The 27,688-nt window shown below is 39.9% G+C and overlaps 1 protein-coding gene across 1 annotated transcript in view; it reads right to left on the bottom strand.

The window, feature by feature from the left end:
* Positions 1-20,553: 20,553 nt before the first annotated feature.
* LOC132815685 (thrombospondin type-1 domain-containing protein 7A-like) overlaps positions 20,554-27,688 on the bottom strand; it is a 398,166-nt gene continuing 391,031 nt past the window's right edge. The window contains exons 27-28 of the mRNA XM_060824741.1: positions 24,870-24,957; positions 20,554-21,995 (exon numbers count right to left, since the gene is read on the bottom strand). Of these exons, the coding sequence (XP_060680724.1) occupies positions 21,911-21,995; positions 24,870-24,957 (173 nt within the window). The 3' untranslated portion in view covers positions 20,554-21,910. The remainder of the gene's footprint in view (positions 21,996-24,869; positions 24,958-27,688) is intronic.

Here is a 27,688-nt window from a genome sequence, read left to right as displayed (position 1 = left end):
TCAGAGAACAACTCTCCTACTTTGACATCAGTGAGAAACAGTGTGTGGTGTCTTTGGTGGATGGCAAAGTGACAACAGGAAGATGAACACAATTATCATCAATTTAGGACATTAAATTAATGCACATGCACCACTGCCTACCCCTCTGAAAAGCACCTCAGCAATCTGAAAAAGATGTTGGAGGAAGGATTGCTCAACTCCGTGTGGCTGTACAGGCTCTTTTTGAACTTTGGAGCCTGTAAGCATGATGGCAGTAGCAGGAGTTTGCACGGTAACAAGCTGCAGGTTTACTATTTCAGTATGTGCTTCTTGCTGCAATGGAAGCTGAGTTTTCAGTTGATCAGGTGAAGCTTCTTTGTTGTATTCATGAATAAGATAATGGGAATGGCAACCATTTCTGTGCTAGTGATAATGGGCTCCAAACTCTCCGTAAGGCCTTGGTTTGGAACTCATCCTTACATCTTGACAATGACTGCAGGTTTTAAGATTGGTCTGCCAATGCACCAAGCATTTGTATGTGCCTACCCATCAGACTTTTCTGTCTACTGCCCAATTCAAGTGCACATTTGACCCCTTGGTAGCAAACCTCAATTGTAACTTAAGCCTTTGGTGAGCTGGTATCTAATGCATCCTTTCTCTTGAGTTTCCTCAAGACATTTGCGTCCAGCGCTCACTGTATGCCAATCTTGCCTTAAACTATTCTCCAAAGTTCTGAGGATGGGTCACTCAATTTTAACTCTGATTTCTCTCTATAGATGCTGCCAGGTCTGCTGAGTTCCAAAGTATGCACAGTGTTAGCATCAGAGCTGCAGGTCTAAGAAGGGCTGTTGGGTATTGTTCATCTCTTCTTAGAGTTCTAGTCCTTGTTCTTTCACTACCACTTAGCTAAGTGCTCTTTCATGCCTGAAAGGGGAAAGGTACAAAAGAAGAATTGTAGTCAGGTGAAGGAGAAAACAAGGGTTGTTTACTCAGATTAGCTACAGCTCATAAATGAGAAATAAATATAGGATAGGTGAAATATGAGATGTAGAATTATGTGTGGGGCATGAGCAGGGATGAGCAGACTATGTGGATTTGCCATGGGAAATGCAGGGAAAAAGAGTACGGGTTGGATCTGGGTGTGAAGCTCTTTGGAAGGTCAGTGTGGACTCGATGGACCAAATGGCCCACTTCCATCCTGTAAGGATTCTATGATTCTATGATTTCAATGCATTCACCCCCACTGCTGAAAATTAGCCCAATGATGTTTGCTCTAATGTTGGCAAGCACCTTCTCCTTTGAGAGGGTAAGGGCACGCTCCTCACCGGTTAGGTGCTGCTATCGCTACTGCTGCTGCTGCCTGTAGTTTTGTACTGACATATCCGAGGGACCAAAAAGTGTGTTGGCAATGCTGGTACAATCTGCTTGGAATTTGTGCCTGTCCTGATTGTGTGGACAAACTGCTTGGGTATGAAGCTTGTAACCAGTACTAAGTGTGTGTGAGTAAGGAGAAGGTATGACTGTTAGGTCTGATTGATAGAAGATATAAGTGGTAAATTGAGTCGCAGCTATGGTTAGAGTGCCATTAGTGAGGTGTGGGATTTGAAGATGCATTCACTGACTTTGGCCATTCATTTCTTGAACTTCTTGTGGCTCTGCATTCAGATCATCAGGTTTGATTCCTGGTAATGATGCAATAAGGATTGGGTTCCAGTGTTTTCACATTCCTATTGGAGGGCTTCTTGGGCCCCACTATATCAAACGTCCCACTCGTCCCAACTACGAAGGCTTCAGTGTTACATCAGAGTATTTTGAAGGATAATATCTGCCTTTTAGTCCCATTTTTTAGTATTCTTTCTACTTGGCCACTCTCCCCAAACACTTCCTACCTGAATGCCACTACAATTTAAACGTCATATACTTGCTTTGAATCTCTCTGATTCTGCACCAACTGGTCAGTAGCCAATTTACTAATTTATTTTGGTGTACTGCCTGCATGAGAAACAAAAGGTGTAGGATAAGCAGACATTGAAATCCCATCCCCATTTTAGGGCACTATTGAATTTTGCTGTCTCCATTTTCTAAGAAATTAGATTAGAACTATAAGGATCCACAGCTGAATTATGTCACAGTACATTAAATAACTGCAACATCTGAAAGCCACAACATAGATGGTGTTCTTTCAATTCTGTCTTAAAAAGGTCAGAGTCATTAATCTAAGAACTATATGTTGTTGGTTTGGCATCTATGGTAGGCAAAATATTGGAGACTATCAGAAAGGAAGCAATTCAAAGCATTTAATGAGAGTGAGGCTATAATTCCAAGTGATGTGAGTTTATGAAAGGCAAGCCATGCCCAACAAATTTATTAATAAAATTCATATAGATTTGTCTGAATTATTTGTCTGTGGTGCTATGATGAAGGCTGAATGTTAGTTTTCAATATATGTGATAAGAGGCCGCTGGACTAACATGAAATTTGGGGTAAAAGAGAAATTTACAATGAGAAACAATTAAATAATAATAAAACAGAGTAAGGGAGCAGTTAGCTGCACAGATGGCTTGTAGTGCAGCATGATAAGGGTATGGGTTCAATTCCTGCATCACCTAAGATTACCAGGATGCATCCTCCTTCTCAAACTCTCACCTCACCTGAAGCGTGGTGACCTCAGGTTAAACCATTACCAGTCATCTCTCTCCAGTGAGTAAACAGCCAATGGTCTGGTAGAATTAATGTGATTTTCCCTTTTCCAATTAAACAGAGGCCATTGACAGATCTTGATATAGTTAATTAACTTAAATGTCAGGACAAGGACTTTGCCATTTTGAATTATATTAAATAATATTTCTGATTACTAGAGAAGCAAAAGGTATAATATTGGAGAATATTTATGCTATAGGATTGAAATGTTGAGGAAAATTACATTACTTTCAAATATTGTTACAAATGCTGGAGTTTACGATGGTTATGTTTTAAACCATCTTTTTTTTTCATGGCAGCAATCCAGAACCCAGAGGGACATGGGTTTAAAATTAATTGAAATCTGGAATTAAAAGCTATCCTAATGGTCACGATGTAACCACTATGTATAAATATTGTCATAAAAAAGCCCCATTAACTGCAAAAGGCCATCTTTTGTCCGACCTCGTCTGTTCTTTATGTGATTTCATACCTATAGCAATGTGATTGTCTCTTAACTGCTTTCTAGAATGGCCCAGCAAGCCACTCACTGTATCAAAAATTCCAGACAATTGGAGCAGGAAAAATTACCTGGAATCAGACTAGGCACTAGAAGCAATGTCATCCAAAACAACCCCATTGTACTGGAAATTCCTCCTTACTAACATCTCTGAGGACTAGTGTCAAAATAGGGAGGCATAGCCATACTAATGGAATCATACTGCACAGACCATCACAGCCACCATCCCTGAATATGTCCTTGTCCCACCACCAAAACAGACCAAAAGATGTGATTGCATAGTGGTATGCAGTCAGGAAAGAGTTGCTAAAGAAGTCTTCAAAATTAATAGCAAACTCCATGAAACCTCATGTCATCAGGTCAGGGAAACCATCTGCTAATTATCATGTACTAAGCCCCACCCCACTCCCAGTGTATGAATCAATACTCTTCCATGTTGAGAATTTGGAAGAAGCACTTATGGTAGCTGGACACATAATGTACTCTTGGTCGGGGACTTCAAATTCAAGATTAGCCCTGCAGTATCACAACCTGACTGAGCCGGCTTACTCATAAAGGACTTAGCTTCGAGACTGGTTCTGTGGTAATTGATGAAGGGAGAGGTAAAAAATAACTTGAGTTCATCCTCACCAATGTACTTTCCACATTTGCATCTGTTCATGATGTCAGTCAGAGTGACCAATGCACAGCCCTTGAGAAGTCAAAGCCCAATTATTACATTGAGGATACCATCCCTGATGTTCTATGGCTCTGCCACCATGCTAAATGGGAGGCCAGAGGTAAGGTGAGAGTGACAGCCCTTGACATCAAGGATGCATTCAACTGAGTGTGGCATCAAGGAGCCCACCAAAACTAGCAACAGTGGGTATCAGGGCAAACTCTCAGCTGGTTTGAGTTATACCTTCCACACAGAAGATGGTTGTGCTTGTCAGAAGTTAGTCATTTCAACTTCAGGCCATTTCTGCAGAAGTTCCTGAGTGTAGTGTTCCAGACCCAACCTTCTTCAGCTGCTATATCAATGATCTTCCCGCTATCTTGATGGCTCATGAGTTAGCATAATGTTCAGCACCATTTATGACAGATACTGAAACAGTCCATGTTCAAAAGCAACAAGATCTAGACAATATTCAGGCTTGGGTTGACAAGTGACAAATAACATTTGTGTCACACAAATGCAGGCAATGACCGTCTCCAATAAGAGATAATCTAACCACTGCTCATTGACATTTGGTAGTGTTATCACCACTGAATCCTCAACCACCAACATCATTGAGGTTACTATTGACCAGAAACTCAACTGGACTCGTCACATAAACAGTGACTACAAGAGCAGGTCAGTGGCTGAGAATACTGCAGTGAATAGCTCAGTGCCTGACTTCCCAGTGTCTGTCCACCATCAACGTGGGACAATCAGGAATGTGATAGAATACTCCCCACTTGCCTTGATGGGTTCAACAACACTCAAGAAGTTTGACACCATCTAGGACAATGCAGCCTGCTTTATTGCCCCTATATCCACAAACATCCACTCTCTCTGCCACTGAAGCTCAGTAGCAGCAGTGTGTACTGTCCACAAGACGCGCTGCAGAAATTCACCAAAATTCCACAGAAATAACCTTCCAAATCTATGACCACTTCCATCTAGAAAGACAACAGATAATGGGAACACCACCACCTTCCAGTACTCCTCCAGTCCACTCACCATCCTGATTGGAAATATATCACCATTCCTTCATTGTTGCTGGTTCAAAATTGTGGATCTGTAAGGGCATTGTGGGACAAGCTATAGCATGTGGATCACAGTGGTTCAAGAAGGCAGCTCACATCATCATCTCAAGGGAAATTAGGGGCGGACAATAAAACGATTGTACAGCCAGTTCTATGAGGCACTGTGGGCTAGCAGCAGCAGCAGCATTATATTGATCCATTATTTGCAATCCCATTGTCCAGCACATCCTCTGCTCTACCATCACCATCAAGATGAGGGCTCCACCTTGCTTCAATGAAGAGTGCAAGAGGGCACTCCAGAAGCAGCAGCAGCACCGGGCAGAGCTAAAATGAGCTGATAACCTGGAAAAGATACAGCACAGTGTGTCTTAAACAGTCATTTCCCAACCAATGATCAGCTCTAAATTCTGCAGTCTACCATATCCAACTTCTATGGTGGTGGACACAGGTGGAGTATATGACCTGGTTGGTCAATGGGAGGAATGAGTCCAGCTGGTAGCTGGAACGAGGGATTAATCAGAGGAATGGAAGGGAAGGGGAGGTGCTGGGAAGGGAGTCAGGGGATTAGAAGGGAGGTTACTTGAAATTGGAGAATTCAGTGTTGAGTCCTCTGGGTCGTGGACTGCCCAGGCAGAAAGTGAGGTTTTGTTCCCCAATTTGAGGTCTGATTTGCTATGGTAATTCGGGAGGCTGAGGATAGTAATGTCAGAAGGGGAGTGGAAAGGGGAATTAAAATGGGTGGTGACTGGGAGGTCAGGTTGGCTCCTGTAGGCCCGGCTGAGATGCTCAAAGAAACATGCCCTGCATTTACATTTGGTGTCACCGATGTACAGAAGATCATCGGGAACATCTGATACAGTTAACTAGGTTGGAGGAGAGGTAGGTGAACCTCTGTCTCACCTGGAAGGATTGTTTGGAGCCCTGGATGGAGGTGAGGCAGTTGGTGTACCAGCAGATTTTGCATCTTTTGCGGTTGCAGGGGAAGGTGCCAGGGGGTTGTGGGGAGTGTGGCGTGAACCAAGGATTGATGAAGGGAATGGTCCTTGTGGAAGGCAGAGACGGATGGGATAGGGAAGATGTTCTTGGTGATGGGGTCTAATTGGAGTTAACAGAAGTGTATAAGAATGATACATTGGATGCAGAGACTGGTGGGGTGGTAGTTGAGGATAAGGGGGATCCTGTCTTTATTGCGTTTGATTAGATTAGATTAGATTACTTACAGTGTGGAAACAGGCCCTTCGGCTCAACAAGTCCACACTGACCCGCCGAAGCGAAACCCACCCATACCCCTACATTTACCCCTTACCTAACACTACGGGCAATTTAGCTTGGCCATTTCACCTGACCCGCACATCTTTGGACTGTGGGAGGAAACCGGAGCACCCGGAGGAAACCCACGCAGACACGGGGAGAACGTGCAAACTCCACACAGTCAGTTGCCTGAGTCGGGAATTGAACCCAGGGCTCTGGCGCTGTGAGGCAGCAGTGGGAGGCATTTAGAGCAGTGGAGCAGGGAATGGAGGACGTGCGCTGGAGGGCTGTCTGGATGACAGGGGGCAAAGCACATTGTTCAAAATAGAAGGATTATGCAATCTCATTTGTATGGGAACAGAAAGCCAAATTAAAATCTATTGTAATGAAGGAGCACGTATAGACATGTATAGAATCACGGGAGTTACATTTTGACAAGAAGACTGAAAACAGGTGCTGACATACTGACCAGTAGAAAATAGCTGCTTTTAGATAGTAAACAAGCAGAGTGCTGGTGAGAATCGATTCCCTGTCTTAAGAGATGAAGCTTACATAAATTTGAGGAGTAAAGAAATGTTGTGTTGTGTCTTGTGATTGGAGTTTCATTTGATTATGCTGAGAAAAGGGACTGTTTCAAAAATGGCACTGGTGAGGCAAAGAAATGAGTGGGAGGTGTCTAGGATTTTATATGCAAGTCTACATTTCTGTTGTGAGAGTAGTACATAGTATAAGTGTGGTTTGCAGTTTCTGGTTGTGTTATGCAGTTGATGAGAAGTATGTTTTCTCTAGTTTCATGGATTACTTGCCTACTAAATGATGCTGAGTCAATGTTGATTTTAGTTTCTTTGATAGAGTAAAATATATTAAATTTGAAATTTTGGCATGCAATTCTTTCCATCTGTTGTTAGGAATTCAAATTTCTCTCAAAAGTTACTAGTCTCTACTCTACATCTTCACAAATAAGATGATCAATTGGAGGAAAAAAAGATCTTTGTGTAATTCTTATTGAGATAAAGTGAAGCTAAAGTTAAGATAAAGCCATTGGAGATAGATGACAGGGTATTTTGAATTGACCGTATTATCTTTCCTCTCCTCAAATTTAGAGTCATTTCCATGGGAATTCCACTTATCTGCCATTACATGCTATGGTAACTTCAAAATGAAAATGTTATAACTCATATTAATTCCACTTTCCATGTCTTTCACTACCTTTTGTGGATTACAGTAAATAATTGGGAGAAACTGGTTTGGAGAGGCAACTCAAGAGTTCAAGTGATAACTTTGATTTGAAGATGTGTTTCTCTGGTGAAAGCAACATGTGAAAAGTGTAAGGGCATGTTTTAGAAAATGTTTTTAGAAGATAAACCTTTGCGTAATGTTCAGGGTGGGATCTGTACAAGCCAGCCTTATCAACATTGAGGGAGTTTGTGAAAATATTTAACAGCAGTTTCCAAAAGTAAACTTTGTTTTAGAGTTTGGAAGGGTAGGTTATGCAAAGAAGAGAAGGAGATACAGTGAACTAAATTACTTTGTCTCCCAGTAATCCATAGGAGAAAAGATTAAATGACCTTTCAGATATTTGCACAGATTCAGTAACATTAATCCTTCTTACTGAAGAAAGAATGAAAATTGAAATGTCTTTGTTAAAAATATTTATTTATAAATCCATGTGATAGATGCCTCACATCAGAGCTAAATAAAATTCAGAAAGTATAAACTGACCAGAAGGTTAGAAACATATTTCACTTTTTAAAAAAATTACATATTTCATTTCAGTTTTTGATCTAATAAGCAACATACAATACCTTACGTAATGATGATCAAAATCAACTTCAGCATCACTAAAGCCTGGAGTTAGGGCCAGGGCACTGGGATCAATGTGCAACACAAATTAACACTACAAAGCATATTGTCTTAAACACTGTGCACTTTTGAGTATATTATCTATTTGAAGTCTGTTCTGCAATATGTTTGAACTATTTTCTGATAGCTTGGTGGATTGTGCCATCTTATGGTGTATTTTTGCAAACCACTTTGAAGATTGATTTGTTTAAACAAAGTCTTCCATCTGGTGGTTTTAATCTTGTAATGCAGTGCTTATATATTTCTCAATGAAAAGCAACAATAATGGTTCAATTTGAAAGGTTTGTTTTGTCAATGCACTATCAAATCTCAGAAAAGTTTCAGCGCTCTTCATTAACTGAGAATTACCTGAAAGTGTGGTGATTGATGTTATGTAGATAGATGTGGCACATATACCTCTTGCTGTTGATTCTTTAACCACACCCCAAAACAGCAAAAGTCAGTTAATCTATTTTTGATGGCACTCTTTTATGAAGCAAATTTGACAGATCTGCAGATAAAGTCATAAATTTCTAACTTGAATGAATATCTTAGCTTTTCTAGAGGCAATATTTGTCCTAATTTAGAGCATATCAGTTTACTTTTAGTACTTTTAGGGCACTATTTTCAGCAAATCTTCATTTCACCCAATTCTCACCTGGATTTCAATGATGGAGTTAAATATGTAAACTTGCATTGTGATGCTCTTGGGTTTGATATTCTAATCCTTGGCAGGATGAATAATTAATCATCATCCTATTATGCTGCCTCTTGATCTGTCATCCAGCTTTATTGTGTTATTGTTCAATAATACCAGCTCAAAAAAAAGTGACACACAAACATCAAAACACAAGACTCATATCCATTCATCTTTTCTCTCCCATTGCACGATCTTATAAAATCTAAACATTTCTTAAACCTTTAACTTATTCCAAAATTTTACACTTCATACAATGCATTGTCAATTATATTAACTTTTCTAGCAAAGAGAATAATCTTTACATTAAACATTTCAAACAAAAGGCACCACCTGAACAGTCTCACATTCCAAATTTTAAACTTTCAATGAAAGTCAGTAGATGATGATCGGTGTAAATTAACATTGTCTTGTTATCATGGTGTACATGGACTTCAAAGTGTTGAAGTGCAGCCAACAATGCCAAAGTGTCTTTTCGAAAAACAATGGATGCTGGAAATCTGAAACAAAATAGGAATACCTAGGTTCTCAAGAAGGGTGACTGGACCCAAAAGATTGACTCTGCTTTTTCTCCACAGATGTTGCCACACCAGATGAGTTTCTCTACTTGAACACCTTTTTGTTCAAAACTGTCTTTATCCATGTTACCGGCTCAGTTTCTTAGAGAAGAGCCCTACCGGCTTCTCAGTTCCTGATTCATCATCCTGCAATAAGATAGCATCTTCCCTCAAGTCATTAGCTTCAATTGTCATTTTGAAAGGTCTGTAAAACTCAGGGGCAGCCAACATTGGTATGTCTATTAGGATAGCTTTCAGCTTCTCAAAGACTACTTGGCATTTTTCTAACTTTTGCATATTCTTTTAAAAGAAATGTTAAAAGTACCAACTTTATGCTGAAATTATGCTTAAATTTCTGATAAAAACTACACACCCTGAAAATTCTTATGATGTCACATTTAGTTTTAGTAATAGGGAATTCTATTTGACCCTTCACTTTTGCTGTCTGTGGCAAAATTTATCATTGCCCTGAATTATGTACTTGTAAGTTACTCTTGCTTTTCTGAGTTCACTTTGGCTAAATTTATTACTAAGCCAGCCAACTGTAATTGTTCAAACAGATATTATTATAACATCATACGTAGCTATGGACCTCAGCTACACTTTGACTCATAAGCCTCTGGAATGGAGCGAATGCATTCTTCATCTCAAATAAAATCACTCAACATTGGTGTAATCTATTTGGTGTAACAAAGGCAGATATCCTTTAGCCCTAAATGCTCACATAATTTGCAAGTAGTCCTTCAAAGGATCAATCTGAGCAAGGAAAAAGGCATTCACAACTCTATCAATGTAGTTTTCCAACTGTAGAATTAAACACAAAAATGCACTCATGACAGTTTAATGTTTTTATAGACTGTACTGAGTCTAGTTCATCCACCTGGTTTAGGAACCAACTCAGCTGGTGAACTCCAGTTGCTTTAACATGGGTCAATCAACTGGGTTTCCAGCAATTCCTGAACCTCTGTTTCTACCTGAGCTCAACTGCTAAGAATGTTGCTTATCAATCCAAATTCTCCCATGTACTGTTAGCTCAGCATTCCACTGTATCTCTAGATTACAGTATTCCTTACTAAGTGGTCTTACAAGTTCCTCCCATTGTTCTTCCTCTAAACGTGAGAGCTGATTTTTCCAGTCTTTCTGAGTTTGCTAGTTGAATTGAAGGAGATTCACTTTGAGGACTGTCTACATCTCCCTCTACCTCCATCTTATTGTCATTTCCCAATACTCTCACCACCTGACACAGCTGGTTCTCCTTATTATCTTCCTTATGATAAATTTTCAGCATAAAGTATAGAGAGTGTGGGGAGTGCTTAAAAAATTAGAAGGGCAAAGAGGTGCAATACAATACCTTTGGTAGATAGGATAGTCAACATGGATTTGTTAGAGGGAAATTATGTCTGACTAATTTAATTGCATTTTTGAAAAGGTGCCTGAACGTAATGATGAGGGTAATGCAGTTGATGTGGTTAATGTGGACTTTGGTAAGGCCTTTGAGAAAGTACTACACGGAAGGCTGGCCTAAAAGGCCATGGGATCCAAGGCAAGTTGGCAAATTGGATCCAAAATTGGTTTACAAATAGGAGACAATGTGTGATGGTGGAGGGATGTTTTTGTGATTGGCAGTCTGTGACCACTGGTATGCCACATGAATCGGTGCTTAGACCTTTGCTTTTTGTAATGTACTTTAATGACTTGAATCTGAATGTCAAAGTATAATTAGCATGTTTGCAGATGACACAAAAATTGGGGGTATTGTCGATAGTGAGGAGAATGGTCCTAGTCTCCATTCTGATATTGACCCGCTGGCAAATTGGGCAGTGCAATGCTAGGCAGAATTTAATAAGTACGAGATGCAGTTTGGACGGTCTAACAAGAGAAGGATTTACATGATGAATGGTAGGTCCTCAGGGAGTACAGAGGAACAAAGGAACCTTTGTATACTAGTCCATTGATCCCAAAAGATGTCAGCATAGGTAGAGGAAGGTGAAAAAGGCATGTTTGCCTTCATTAGCCAGGGTGCAGAGTATATGAGCAGGGAAGTCGTGTTACATTTTTATCGAACAGGGTGGCTAGACCACAGATCGAACAACATGTGCAGTTCTATTTGCTACACAATCGGAAGAATGCGATTGCCCTGGAGAGGGTGCAAAGGAGATTCACTAGGATGTTGACTGGGATTGTAAGTCTCAATAATGAGGAGAGACTGGAAAGGCTGGGTTTGTTTTCTCTGGAACAGAGGATGCTGAGGGACGGATCTTATTGAGGCATACAAATTACGAGATGCATAGATAGGGTAAATCATGAGAATCCTTTCCCCGAGCCAGATGTGTCCAAGTGCAGAGGGCACAGGTTAAGATGATGAGTAAATAGTTTTGAGGGGATCTGAGAGAAAAAAATAACCCGAGAGTGGTAAATACATGGAACACACTGCTTAATGATGACGGCAGGTATTCTTGCAACATTTAAGAAGCATCTAGATAAGCACTTAAAATGTCAGGGCATATAGAGCAATGGACTAAGTGCAGGTAAATGGGATTAATATAGTTTGGTGTTGGATTAGTATAATTTGGTGTTTATTGTTTGGCATAGATATGGTGAGCTGGAGGGACTGTTTCTATGCTGCGTGATTCTATGAATGTACATGCTTCCATGAGTCTTTCGAGAAACATGGGCATGTAATCTATCATTGAGAATTTCTCTTTTTGATTCAAGAACTTTCCCATAATCAATTTTAAAGGATCTCTAATCCGATGCTTGTAAATCAATTCAAATCGACAACTCAGTAAATTCCTTTGGAAAGTATCTGGTAGTAACTAATATGAAATCTATCTCTGTCCCAATCCTGTATGTATTCATGATTGTATGCCTCAAATACGGTTCTGATATTCTGATGGAATCTCTCCAAAGCTCCCCGTGTTTGTGGATTACATGCTGTTACACAGAAACTCCTAATGATTTGCTGAAAAATATTAGACATAAATTTAGAACACTGATCAGAGTGTGTCTCAATTGAAAGCAAAACACTGTCGATATTGGAAATCTGAAACAAACACAAAGAATGCTTGAAAAACTCAACAAGCCTGATAACATCTGTGGAGAGAGAAATGGAGTTAATGTTTCAAGTCTGATATGACTCTTTTTCAAAGTTCTATTTCAGAGAAACTCTGTTTCACTTTCCATCAATGTTATAAGACCTGCTGAGTTTCTCCAGCACTTTCTGTTTTTAGTTTGTTTCGCAATTGATATTCCATAATTGTTAAAAACTGAAAAGTGCTATTATCTTAGCTGTGATTTCTCCCAAAGGCATAACTTACGGGAATCAGGTTGACATATCTATAATTGTAATGGTATATTGATGTCCAGCTTTCATTTTTGGGAATAGTCCTGTATTCCCAAAATATCAACATTTGACTGAATGTTTCTTCAAAAATAGGTATGGTTATCAAAGATGATAGATTGATTACATTTTGAGGCTTCCATGTTTCACAGAGTGACACTACATCTTTATGAAGTCTTGACCATGTAAAATACCTGTTTATTGATGCTTGCATTTTCTGCATTCTTAAAGGCCCTGCCAAAGGACTTCCATATGTTACTTATAAAATGTCCTTATGGCCTCTGTCTGACACCATTATTTGGTATACAACCATCCATTTTTCATCCACAGATCTGTGAAATTGTCTCCACTTCCTCATCAGAACTGTGTTTCTAATATAATAACATTCTGGAAATCCTTTAGCCTCAGCGTCAGTCTGAGCTGCCTTTGCAAACCTATAGATCTATCATGTGCCTCAGTTAATGAAAATATGCCAGACATCTCCTTGGAACTATCCTCTTTGTTGAATAGAGTTTCAGCTATCCCAACATCTTGTGGTATTACTATAACTTCTGATGATTAACCAAATTTAGCTACTACTCAAATCACTGCACACAATGACTAAATAACCTGAACATGTTTCTGCAACTGTTCCATCTCTTTAGCCTCAACCGAATATTCTGTGATTTTAAAGTAAGTTCCCCAGGAGTAAATTAATCGGTCCACAGGTAGTTTCTTAACTACTCCACTAGTCCAGACAATAAGTCACACTCCAATTGGACTTTGTATAATGAGATGTATATACACTCCCCACCCTTCTGACTTAACAACACTTGCACTTTCACTGAACTCTCTGGAGGGAAATATAAACCATTCTCCAGCCAGAGAGTTTGAGGAATTCTTGTATCCCTTTGTATAATTGTAGGCTTGGATTCTTCCTTTATCTTGGATATCTCTCATCTATTCTTTGCCCTTCTTTACAGCTGTGTTCCTCCATAACTTTCATAGGTCTTCAACTTACAATTTCATTCTGGCTTTTTTTTTTGAGTTTTCTTTTCAGAATAATTCTTACGAGTTTCCTTAAGTCCCATCAGATTACTCATGACGTTCAACATTATGAATGAAAGGCTCCTTACCTTAATTTTATTCTTCCATTTTTTGTCCCTTATGAGGGTGATGGAAAAAGGTTTGAGTCTTACAGGTTTGCACGTAACTGTCAGCCGTTATTACTGCTGTCTAGTTAGAAGTTAGTGAGTTTTGAAGTTCGACCAAGGGAAAAATCTCTCTGAGAGTTTCATACATGCTTTTAATACTCATATCCATCTTAAACCATAAACCTTTCATCAGTATAGGCTTTTTTTTACCAGGCTGTTCCCTTAAATTCTAGAACTTTTGCCTAAATGCCTCAGGCACTAACTCATGAACAACCAATATAATTTCAATTACTGTGGGAATGAGATTGGAAAAATCTCCAACAGTGAAACATACATTTCCTGTGCTTTACCTTACAACTTACTCTGCATGAGCAATGCCTAGTCTTCATTTTCCCTATTCAATTTTCTTGGCATTGTTTCTAGTTACATGAAGAATGCCGCATTTGAATCTGACTTGATTGAGAAAATAATCAGTTTACTAGAGGAACATTACAACCAAATTGCATCAAAACTGTTGCTAGTGTTGGGACTGAATGATTGAGGGTCAAAGGTTGAAGTTCTGTACTGGCAAATGGTGACTAAGAAAGCTGATAGTGCCACAGTACAATACATGAGATGCTAATGCTTCAAAATGCTGTACAACTTGCATTTACATTGCACATTTAACAAATGGCGTTGCTATAACTATTAATGAACCAAGATTGACAGATGTTCTTGCATTCGTGTTATGAGTAAGTTCTTTTCTACTGTTTCTTGCTGTGTCCACCTTTTCCCATAGGAAAGAGGGAGTTGCATCAATGGATATCTTCTGTAGATTTGGGGGCTGTGACTGCCATCATTTAATAACTGTCAAAGCGTGCAACCTGAGAGATGTGGGTGCACATTGTGCAATTTTAAGTATACAAAGTTGAGGTAAAAAGCTAAATGTTTGGAATGAGCCCTGATTGCTAGAGATCTTTGGTAAATGGGTAATGGAAGTATAATGATTTGAGCACAGTCTCAGCTCATTCATATGTTTGGTAGGACATGCTACTTAAGGTGATGTTTAATCACTCAAATAAGATAATTCAACTTCTTTCTCTATTGTGTCCATGTTTGAGGAGTAATATTCCTTGCATTGATCTCCTGTGTCTGGAGGCCTTTGATCCAGTGCTCCTCCATTCCAAAGCTTCCACCAAGTCCTTAATGTCTCGGTGCTGGGCAAGCTGGCTTGGAAAAGCATGCTGTTCTTGGGCAACACATCCTATGCCTGGGTTTGGAGGATCTTGCAAAGACACTGCCCATGGTACTTCTCCAGAGCTTTGAGGTGCCTGTTGTCCAAGCTACTAAATGTTCCAGATGAATAGGTAACACGAGATAGTGAATTGAGGAACACTCAGCAAATGTAGCTGAACACGTGGCTGCAAGGCTGGTGTAGGAGGGAGGGCTTCAGATACCTAGACTACTGGGATACCTTCTGGGGAAGGTGGGACCTGTACATGAAGGATGCGTTGCACCTGAACTGGAGGGGCACAAATGTTCTGGGTGGGAGATTTGTTCATGTGATTCATGAGGGTTTAAATTAGTTTGGCAGAGGGGTGATAATCAGAGCCACATGTCTGAGAGGGGGTCAGTTACAGATGGGGCAGTGACAGGATGTATTGAATCTATCAGGAAGGTTTCTTACGCAATGAAATAAAGGGATCGGTTAAAGTGTGTCTGCTTTAATGCAAGGAGTGTCTGAAATAAGAGTGACGAACTTAGAGCATGGATCAGTACAGCATGGCTATGATGTTGTGACCATAATGGAGACGTGGGTTTCACAGGGGCAGGAATAGTTGCTTGATGTTCCAGGGTCTAGAACATTTAAAAAGGACAGTGAGGGTGGAAAAAGAGGAAGGGGTGTAGCATTTCTAATTAGAGAGTGCACCACAACTACAGAAACAAAGGTTGTTGAGGAAGGTTTGTTTACTGAGTCAGTATGGGTAGAAGTTAGGAACAGCAAGGGAACAGCCACTCAAACTATGAGTCGTCGTTTGAAGATATTAGAAGGAAGGTATAAAGGAGATGTCAGAGGCAGGTTCTTTATGCAGAGAGTTGTGAATGCATGGAATGCATTGCCAGTAGTGGTGGTGGAAGCAGAGTCATTGGGGACATTTAAGCGACTGCTGGACATGCTCATGGATAGTGGTGAGTTGAGGGATGCGTAGGTTAAGTTATTATATTTTATATCAGGATTAAACCTCGGCACAACATCGTGGCCAAAGGGCATGTTCTGTGTTGTACTTTTCTTTGAACATGTGACGAGAAAAGTTGATGAAGATCAAGCTGTGGATGTGGTGTAAGTGGACTTCAGCAAGGCATTTGATAAGTTCCCCATGGTAGGCTCATTCAGAAGATCAGGAGGAATGGGATACAGAGGAACTTAGCTGTCTGGATACGGAATTGGCTGGCCAACAGAAGACAGCGAGTGGTAGTGGAAGGAAAATATTCTGCCTGGAAGTCAGTGATGAGTGGTGTTCCACAGAGCTCTGTCCTTGGGCCTCTGCTGTTTGTAATTTTTATTAATGACTTGGATGAGGGGATTGAAGGATGGGTCAGCAAGTTTGCAGATGACACAAAGGTTGGTGGTGTCGTTGACAGTATAGAGGGCTGCGGTAGGCTGTAGCAGAACATTGCTGAAGATGTGTTGCTGGAAAAGCGCAGCAGGTCAGGCAACATCCAAGGAGCAGGAGAATCGATGTTTCAGGCATGAGCCCTTCAGGAATGAGGAGAGTGTGCCAAGCAGGCTAAGATAAAAAGTAAGGAGGAGGGACTTGGGGGAGGGGCGTTGGAAATGTGATAGGTGGAAAGAGGTTGAGGTGAGGGTAATAGGCCGGAGTGGGGGTGGGGGCGGAGAGGTCAGGAAGAAGATTGCAGGTTAGGAAGGTGGTGTTGAGTTCAAGGGTTGGGACTGACACAAGGTGGGGGGAGGGGAAATGAGGAAACTGGAGAAATCGGAGTTCATCCCTTGTGGTTGGAGAGTTCTTAGGCGGAAGATGAGGCGCTCTTCTTCCAGCCGTCGTGTTGCTATGGTCTGGTGATGGAGGAGTCCAAGGACCTGCATGTCCTTGGTGGAGTGGGAGTGGGAGGGGGAGTTGAAGTGTTGAGCCACGGGGTGGTTGGGTTGGTTGGTCCGGGTGTCCCAGAGGTGTTCCCTGAAATGTTCTGCAAGTAGGCAGCCTGTCTCCCCAATATAGAGGAGGCCAAATCAGGTGCAGTGGATGCAGTAAATGATGTGTGTGGAGGTGCAGGTGAATTTGTGGTGGATATGGAAGGATCCCTTGGGGCCTTGGAGGGAAATAAGGGGGGAGGTGTGGGCGCAAATTTTGCATTTCTTGCGATTGCAGAGGAAGGTGCCAGGAGTGGAGGTTGGGTTGGTGGGGGGTGTGGACCTGACAAGGGAGTCACGGAGGGAGTGGTCAATCTTCTTCATGACCTCTCTGCCCCCACCCCCACTCCGGCCTATCACCCTCACCTTAACCTCCTTCCACCTATCGCATTTCCAATGCTCCTCCCCCAAGTCCCCTCCTCCCTACCTTTTCTCTTAGCCTGCTTGGCACACTCTCCTCATTCCTGAAGAAGGGCTCATGCCCGAAATGTTGATTCTCCTGCTTTTTGGATGCTGCCTGACCTGCTGCGCTTTTCCAGCAACACATTTTCAGCTCTGATCTCCAGCATCTGCAGTCCTCACTTTCTCCTGTATGCGGAACATTGACAGGATGCAGAGATAGGTTGAGAGGTGACAGATGGAATTCAACTTGGATAAATGTAAGGTGATGCATTTTGGAAGGTTGAATTTGAAAGCTGAGTACAGGATTAAGGATAGGATACTTGGCAGTATGGAGGAACAGAGGCATCTTGGTGTACAGGTACATAGATCCCTTAAAATGGCCACCCAAGTTGACAGGGTTGTTTAGAAAGCATATAGTATTTTGGCTTTCATTAACAGGGGGTTGAGTTTAAGAGTCATGAAATCTTGTTGCTCAAAAAAGTTTGGTTAGACAGCACTTGGAATACTGCGTCCAGTTCTGGTCGCCCTATTATAGGAAAGATGTGGATGCTTTGGAGATGGTTCAGAGGAGGTTTACCAGGATGCTGCCTGGACTGGAGGGCTTATCTTATGAAGAGAGGTTGACTGAGCTCAGACTTTTTTCATTGGAGGAGAGGGGACCTAATTGAGGTATGCAAGATAATGAGAGGCATAGATAGAGTCAATAGTCAGAGACCATTTCCCAGGGCTGAAATGGCTAACACGAGGGATCATAGTTTTAAGCTGGTTGGAGGAAAGTATAGAGGGGATGTCAGAGGCAGGTTCTTTACACAGAGAGTTATGAGAGCATGGAATGCATTGTCAACAGCAGTTGTGGAAGCAAGGTCATTGGGGACATTTGAGAGACTGCTGGACATGCATATGGTCACAGAAATTTGAGGGTTCATACATTAGGTTTACCTTACATGAGGATCAATGGTCGGCACAACATCGTGGGCTGAAGGGCCTGCTCTATGCTGTACTGTTCTATGTTCTATGCCAGCACATGGAATGCCTTTTTGAAATTCAAATATACTGCTTACTAGCTCCCCATTGCCTCTAGTATTTATTACATCCTCAAATAATGATGATAAATTTGTCAAATGTGATTTCTCCTTCACAAAACCATGTTGACTTGATTTGATTGCAAAATGATTCCCTCAATGCCCGAAAAATAATAAGAATAAAATGGCGTTAGATTTATGGCTTTTCCATTGGGACATTTCTTTAATCCTGTGAATTTTGGGAAATTACACCCAATACATCTGCTTTTGTAGCAACCACAAGTTTTCAGGTTCAGGGTGCAATCAGCCTTTAGCAAAATTAGTTTTCCTAATACTTAGTCTTCAGTGATAATGATAGGTTCACAGCTTAAAGCTATCAGCAGCAAATGCAGGAGAGGAACAGCCTATAATGAGAGGAGTGTGTGAAACACAGAATTTTGACTGAAGCAACAACTACCCACCAATTCAGTCTCTCTTGGGTCCAGAGACACCCATGCTCAGATTTCTTGCAGATGGGGTGATGCCAGCTGACCCCAAAACACCCCTTAAGATATGGTAGATGGTGACTATGGCTGTATGAACTCACCCCCTCTCCTTGGCTCTGAAGTCATTTACAAATCTAAATAGCTGACACCACTCAACTGATCTTTGAGGCTTACCAAAGCATACCAACTTTATAACACTTCATTATCCTTCCCTCATGTCCATTCACCAACCATTTTCCGCGTTCATATATTACACTCACGTAAGATCCCCTGGTCCTGCTTTCTCTTTTCTAACAGCTTTCCATCCCATTCAAACTCCATCAAGAGGCTGCTCTCACTCCACCCAATCCCACTTCTTCATAGGTGCAGGCAGTCCAGCAGTGCTCCTGAACAGCTGCTCCTCCAGTCACTGCCCTATTTCATTCTCCTGCTCAGGGGCAGAAGCTGAGGAACTGGAATGTGGTCTATTGCATTGTGGAAACTTACATACTGCAGAATTGGCTAAGCCAGAGGCAGTGGAGAGTGGGATGTTGGTGAGACCAAATGGAATCCTCCTCTCTCCGGAGGCAGGAGCCAGAATCTGCAACACCCACTGGCATTTCTGACAAAATAACAGCGTGCAAGTGCAATGTGGAGAATAGGGATCAGTAGCAAAGATGCTGTTTCACTTGAATTTAGCTTCAAAGCCTTTGAATGTCTGATCAACTAAAATTAATGCAAATAAATACTTCAACTGTTGACAATATGTTTATTTAATGCTTCAGGTTGAATAAATGTTATCAAACAGTAACCTGCTATAAAGCACGTGCCACATCTTTCATCTTAAATATAATCATTACTCAATAAAATTTGGATTCATTTACCTCCACAAAAGTTTGGAGGGTGTACATAAACATTGCTTTAATTAAAAAAGAAAATATACATAATTTAAAAAATAAAAAGAAATGACAATATCTACAAATTAACAGTAAACCATTGGAATGAAAGAGAAACACATTCATCCAATAAGCATGCAAGCAACCTGCTGGGAGAAACAGTATGAGTTAATTTCATGTGTGGTGACAACTCCTTACTGACAATTTCTTTCAGTAAGGTGACAGCTGCCAGCACACTGACCACTCATACAATTTGTTTATACCATTAGTATCAGAAATAAAACTCCCAATGTCTTAAAGGAATTTCAGGGTGTAAAAAAAAATTACTCTGTTTCCTTAGACACACCATATACCATGATCCAGCAGGTAATAGTTACTTTGTCTCATCTATTCATTGGAAAGGTATATTCTGATTACAGTGAACCAAAAGAATCAATAATTTCCTGGAAGAGGTAATGTTGATGCAAGAGTTTCTTTTAGAGCAAAACAAAATACTATGTTATGTAAATGAATAATGATCAGTATGTTTAAATGCTTTGATTCTTAGTTCTGTCATAATTCTTTTGGACAAGTGACTCCTGAATATGTTGTATCAGAATAATAATAATAACTTATTTTCTAAGGGCAGCATATAAAGCACTGGCAATATAGCATTAAGAAAATTAGCATTATTAACTGGATGCCTATTCCCTCAAATGTCATAATTTTCACTAATAGTTTTATTTGAATGAAATGAACTGTGTGGCAACATTAATTTTTCTGCAAGTTAGCTGCTTTAATTAGAAATGATTGGAAATTCTGTCTTTTTGTCTGCTAACTGCAGTTTCTGTTGTTTCTCACGTTTTGGTAATGATCATCAAGTAGCCAAAAAATGTCACCCTTTTAAAAGGAGCAACAGAAAAACTGTATAAAAGATTGAACTAGCAAAACAGCTCATGAATGTTTGCACAACATAAGCACATAAGATCAGAACAATTACATTTTTCAGAAAATTCAACTAGATGCCTATAAATACTGCAACTATACTGACCACCGATAGTACACTTTACAAAATAGCTGCAGTGACTATAGACACACACATATGTCTGTACATACACTAACTGAAATACTCTGATTTCATTTTGCACAGTGCTGAACTGTTGCAATCCATGAGTAAACAATATTAGTTTGCTCCTTTTCAAACTATCTATTTTATATTACTGAGGTGAGACACTTTTGCTCGAAAGACGCTATTTCTAAAGTGATGACAGGTTGAGTGCATATCATGCAGCACTAATATAGTGCAAAGAAGTGTCTCACGTTTAACAAGTGTTGCTGACCATGGTCTGCAGGCCATTTAAGAGACCATTTCATTCATTGGAATAAATAATATCTTAGTTTGAAACATTAATAGTTAGGTATGGCCATTTGCAGCAGCAATATATACTGGAGTAATTGGCTAACTTGTTGGAAATACTTATACAGTTTCATACATAAAGTGTGGAAAGTTAAGGAGAAAATATTTAAGCTGTTAATATTTCAATTTCCCAGTTGAATAGTTTTCATTTGTATTTTTTATCATCGAAGTTTGCAGTTTTTGAGCATCATGCTGTTTGAGAAACTCTAGCAGTTTGGCTGTCTTTTTTGCTCTTACCCTTAACTTATCATCAAGCAAATGTATATTATTCTGGGTTACTGCATCAATTGTTGCCTTCACATTGATAATGGATAACTTTTGCATCTTTTTTCCATTAATATTGGAAAGTCATCATTTTGTTACAGCTCTGGTCTTGGGTTCATAGTTGAAGCTCTCATTCCATGAGGTCTGTTCTTTCTGGTAAGTGTACATTAGGTCTGTGAGCAGTTGTCAGTTTTTCAGTTGACTCCTAGTTGGATAACTTTCTCACACTGAAACATCATCATTGTATTTAATATAAAATCATTGGACAAAAAGCAATACAAAGTTCAATAGTCCTTTTCAATTATGTCTGAACATCCTTTTCAAATAAAAGCAAAATTTGCTTTGGTGCATTGCAGAGCAGTTCTTCAGCAATATTTCAACTTGATAACAATAGACAGCTATTATCATTTGAGGCCTGTATTATACTGAGAATGACATCCTGTGGTATGGTTTGCCATCCATCTTCCTGTAAAAATGTCACAGTGCTGTAGAAACTGACAAACTGTCCCAGAATTCTCTAAAAGACTGTAGACCAGACATACGGTACTGCACGTTTATACCTTACACTAATAAAGAAAGACTGGGAAAGATCTTCAAGCAACAAGGGAAATTACATGTCAGCATCTCCATCATATGCCAGGGTCAAAGGTTTCAGCTTATTGTTTTGCTTTCTCTGTGGTTTCTTGGGCTTTTTGCTACAAATAATGGAGGACAAAGATTCAAGTTACAATTAGCATGCAAACATGCCTTATCATCTGATGTTACAATGTTATAGCAATATGCACAGAAAAATATTTCAGGTTTAATCTTGAGGCAAGCTAATCACATTTCAAGGTGCTGTAAAATCACATTTAGAGACATTGTAAATAATATTACAAATTAGAGGTGGAAATCCTGTCAAGTTTTCAACACCAGAATTCTCCATATTGACTTCTGTCAGGGTGAGGACTGTATTGGCCAGCAAGGGATGGCCCAATATTAAATACTCTGCCAAAACTTGTATTCTTAATTCCCAATTGGAAAGCCATCATTTGGCTGGGACACCTGACTGGGATTTTTTCCTGGGAAACTATATATCACAGAAGGAGCCAATACCTTTAGGAACGGGAGGGTGAAAATTAAATAAAACTGTCACATTTGGGTAGGAATTTTACCTGCCTATGGCAAGCAGGTGAGAGGTGGCAAGTTGGCAAAATAGGATAGGAGGGGATTGGGACATGACTAATATGTTACTGCTGTCATTGGCAAGAATGTTGCAAATTGGCCACTCATCAGGGGCCCAGTTGAACCATCTAATTCCATGGGGACATTTTGTTATGGCCCACATTACAGCTCCCAGTGCATAAAACAGACTCTGTGGTGACAACATTGTGTGTGCATCATAGCTGCAACTCACCCAGAACCATTGCTTGTCCTGTATGGTTAATAGGCCCTGCTTCTCTAACATCATTTACTACTCCTTGAGAGCACACTTATCATTGAGATGCCCTAACCTACAACCTCAGCAATGACCAATGTTAGTGATGTAGTCAGATGTAACCAGAATTCCTGAAACTCACTGAAGCAAAAACAGCAATGGGAGCTTCAGGCTGAGGTGCACTCACATAGCAGACAAATGAAGCACTACATGAACACTGTAGAGGCTTCACTTAGGAATTTTGACATCTACTTCAAGTCTTGGGAAAAATGTGTCCAGCATTTCTGTATGTGGCTCAACCAAGTATAAATTAAATGGGCTCCTTGGAAAGTAAGTGCCTATCAGAGGTAGAGAGGAAATGCCATGAACAACAAAACTGAAACCATCTGTGATCTGAGTGCAGATCAGCCCAACCACCCAGGTACCCAGTTGAAACACCAGAAAGAATGAGCACCTTCATCTTGGATGATGAGAAAAAATGAGATCTGCAGGATTTCCCCTGGCATTCCAATCAAGGCAAAACAACAGCAGCATTTAACTATATCCTGGTGAAAATATTTGCTTGGCCATGTGTGAGGTGCTATGTCATTGATTGAATCAGTTAAGTAACTAACTTAATTGTTAAAATCAGTTGCATTAATTGTCACTGTTTCAGTAAGTGAAAAAAAAGGAAGTCACCAAAGTCAAAGAGGATCATAAGCTGCTCTCTCATTACAGAGAGATGACTGCTGGTGAGTTCAACCTGAGGGTCATCATGTCTCAGATCAGGGGGTGGGGTTGAGAAATGATGGAGTGATTCTTCATGGCAACCTCAGCCAAGATGGAAGTGAACCTGAGCTGTTGGCATGACAAACCAGCCATCCTGCTAACAGAGCTAAATAAATGTCACTGAGGAGATCACTCTATGCAAAGAAATTATGAAAGCATCTGGTTCTAATAGCTAGAAGTATGACTCTGAAACAGACAGGATCCAACTGTGAGGCTGGGAGTCAAGGCTGGTTCAGATAGCATAGAGGAAGCTTCAAATTTAAATAGCATCTCACCATTCACAATATCTGCAAAGAATACTTGACATCAAGTGGGAACAAAGAGCAAACATAGTCCATTCTGCACTAACCTTACACGTCATGATTGGTGGTGTGCAAGAAATACAAACTTTTTTTTATAACATTACACCAAATGTTATCTAAAAAGAACTAGGACTTGCTCAGTGTGACAAATTACTTACAGTACAAATTTAGAAATTTCATTTCAGCTGAACCATTCCTGGCTTTATTTTGTTTCATAATCCGGTAACGATGAGGAATATTTTTATTGTGTTGTATTTACCACATACTTTCAACCAATCAAAAAAAAACTCAATGCCAGCATGTGAAGCTTGAGATTGGAAGTTAATTCTTGCAAACATTAGAAATAGGACGACAATCAGTTGTATGAACCTATAAGCTGATATCAGGCCAAACAATGATAAATTCAAATATTGCAAATATTTCTTCCATAATGTTAGATCTCAATTGACATGTTAAATACCAATTAGTGGTTAGCACATGCAAGGGAGAAAGGTTAACAAAATGGTGTTTGCATTAAATAAAACTTAAGGCTGCTTTCATCATGCTTATAAATGACTCCAAATCTACTGACAGAAACTGTTTTTGATTTAAAAGCGATTTGATCACAGACCCTGCAGCAATGCAAGGATTTGAAGGTGACACGTCACATAATGCATTGTTTGGATCGTAGTAAGGATTAGACAGTAGCCCTTTGTTTCATGACTCTTTGGAGTACTTCAATAATGCTGTTCTGTGTGGACAGAACAGATAGTTACATAAAGATAAACTGCATACAGAACACAAGCTTTTTTTGAGATTGATTTCTATTATTTAACTATCTCTGCAGATTTACTCTGCAAACTTTAGTTTTTAGCTTGTCCACTTAAAGGTGTTTCTCAATTCTGAAAGAAAGATATGCACATTAAAAAGGCTTCTTAATTACATTTTTGTTAATATTTTCAAAGAGAATTTATCTTGAATAAAATGTGGAGTTCAGTAGTTTGCACACAATCACAGTCCTCTCACTCAACTCCTTTAAAGCCCGAAAGTATAACAGCTTTGCCTGTATATCTCTATGGAATGGGACAACACCACAAACTTACCAGGCTAGATAGCTCATAGAGACAATGAAGATTATTAAGACAAAACCTCCTGCTGCCACACCATATACCCAAGTTTTCAGCTTCCCATCTACAAAGTAAAGATACCTTGTTAACTCTTAATAATGAACACAAATGAAACCTAAAAGGAATATGGACAGTAACCCAAAACAGTAGATTTATTCTGAAGCAGTGTTAATATTTGTATAATTCTTTGCCATGTTGTTATATTTTTCTTGTTGCTCTAAAGCCTACCTTTCTGACTTACTTCCAAAACATTTTAATAAAGCAGCTATGGTATACAAATAGTTGGTGAAACAACCTAGTCCACACATAGAATCATCTGCAGTAGATTTCTTAATGCTTTATAAGGTAGTGCATGGATTGGGTAAGAAAAGATCATCAGTTCATCTAGTCTGCCTTGCCACACATCTCATCAGATGTCATACTGTGATTCTAGTACTAGTGACATTAATGCTACTGACCCTGAATCCTATAAGTACTATAGGAATACGTGCGTAATATAGGATTCATGAAGCATAATGACATCTTATACTTTCACTTCAAAATGCCATATAGCCTTTTAATGGGAGAAAATGTCCAGTTCATGCTATCATGCTTGTTCACCCAATTAGAAGTTGTACAATATGAGAAATTACTCTTGTGTTTCAGTAAGTTTATAAAATACAATACCAAGAATTGTGAATGCTGGAAATCTGAAATGAAATTGCTGGAAGTCCCCAGCAGATCTGGCAACAGCTTTGGAAAGAGAAACAGAGTTAATGTTTCAGGTAGATAGCTTGGACAGAATAGACTAAATGGGCCAAATATTAAGGGAACTTTGCTGTCTATCTGACCCCATGCTGAGGAAGCCTTGCTGTCTATCTGATGCTCTGTTGAGGGAGCCATGAATTTTTTAATGTTTCAATGGCTTTTAATTACAAATTAATTAGAAATATTGAGAGATGAAACCTGTTTAAGAAAGAGCAACATTAGGAAAAAAGGAACATCCATGATAAGCTAGGAGGCAGATGAGCACAAATGCCAACAGAGTGTAAAGCTGTGCTAACACTGTGCGAAAGGTCATACTCAAACAAGGACCAAAACAAAAATTAAAGGAGGTATAGAAGCCCATATCCTTACACTTCAGTTGTTCATCTCTTCTGTTTTTCCCTCTAGTAAAACACTTTCCCCTTAGGTCTCTGTGCCTTCCACCTTTTCCTGCCCTCTCGACTTGATGAAAACCTGTGACTCCTCAAATTTATTTCAGTTCTCTGGAAACAGTTTAGATATATAAAAAAAAGAACAGCAGGTCATACAACGTGAGGCAGTAAGGGGGATTCTAACGTCAAGATGTGGATGGGCTTGGGTTGGGTGGGACTTTAAGTTTTGAAAATATGGGTGTTGACCGTGAACTGCTTTCAATTCATCCACTTCTGATTTTAACAGAGGCAGAAATGCACTGGTGAAGTTTCGAGAGAGGGATGTAGAGTGTGTTGAACTCCTGTAGGATGGGGAGTCAAGTTAAATCTTATGATTTAATATTGACATTCAGTGGCAATATCTGTTGCTGTAACATTCAAAATCAATAGCTTAAGGCATTGCTATTGACAGAAATTTCATTAGCCCAGCCAAATACTATGACACAATGATTAGAAGCTGGAATTTCCGAGGTGAATAAATACCTCCTGAATACCATCTACAGGCACATGTCAGGAGTATGACGGAATATTCGCCTGTTACCTGATGAGTGCATCTCCAACAACTCTCAAGACGCTTCATACAATCCAGGCCAAAGTAGTCTGCACCTTATTCACCATCTTAAAGATTCATTTCCTCCACATTGGCTTACAGTGGTAGCAGTTATATCTACAAGATACATTGTATCAGCTTGCCAAGGTTCCTCGACAGCCACTTCTAAACCTGCAACCTCTACCACATTGAAACTTAACAGTAACAGATCGACAGATAGGTAAAGGAACACCACCAGCTTGCCATTAACCCTCCAAATCAAATACCATCCTCACGTGGAATTATATTGTCATTCCTCCACTACCACTGCCTCTAATGTGGAAGATTTCCCTTCAGCATTGAGGAAGGGAGGGAGTGCCCATACCAGATGGACTGACCAGTTAAAGCGAGAGTGTCACTACCATCTTCTCAAAGGCATTTAGTGGTAGCCAATAAATAATAGCACAGCCAGCAATGCCCATTGTCCAGGAATGAATATGAGAAGTGTTGAAACATTGCACAGCTCACTGTTATTGCCTTTTCAGATTCAATTTTGAAGTTGGGTTTACCAAGCCTCAGGTAACTTGGTAGCTCAAGGAGGGCGAAAAATGATGGATCGAGAGAAATAAGAGATTTTCCAAAAAAATCACAACCTTTCTCAATAACTCTGTTTCCCTCTTTATAGAGACTGCCTGATCATTGATTATTCCTAGGCTTTTCAGTTTTTATTTTAAATTTGCAGGACGTTCATTCGCAGGCAGTAACTTATTTGCACTTCATTTGTCTTCCAACAGAGGTCAGTATGGTATCATTCCTTGATGCTTGCATGGCCATTTTTCTTTTGCTGTTTCCAGCATTGTCATCATGCTTACTCATATGTTTTCTAACAAATCATAAGCAGAATATGTAAAGATTCAACTGATAGATTTTAGTCCCTTACAAAATGCCTCTTATTTAATGCAAGGATTAACAGCAATGGAGATCACACACACAAAAAAACACAGCTTATCTGGGTGATCATTGGCTTTCGCTTGTTGCAAAAACATGGAAGTCTGAAAGAATCACAGTGGCCTTCTAGATGTTTCAGGAGA

This window comes from Hemiscyllium ocellatum, chromosome 5 (genome assembly GCF_020745735.1).
Source record: "Hemiscyllium ocellatum isolate sHemOce1 chromosome 5, sHemOce1.pat.X.cur, whole genome shotgun sequence".
Taxonomy (NCBI): domain Eukaryota; kingdom Metazoa; phylum Chordata; class Chondrichthyes; order Orectolobiformes; family Hemiscylliidae; genus Hemiscyllium; species Hemiscyllium ocellatum.
Note: the sequence above shows the minus strand (reverse complement) of the source record. Positions and strands in the feature narration are given on the sequence as shown.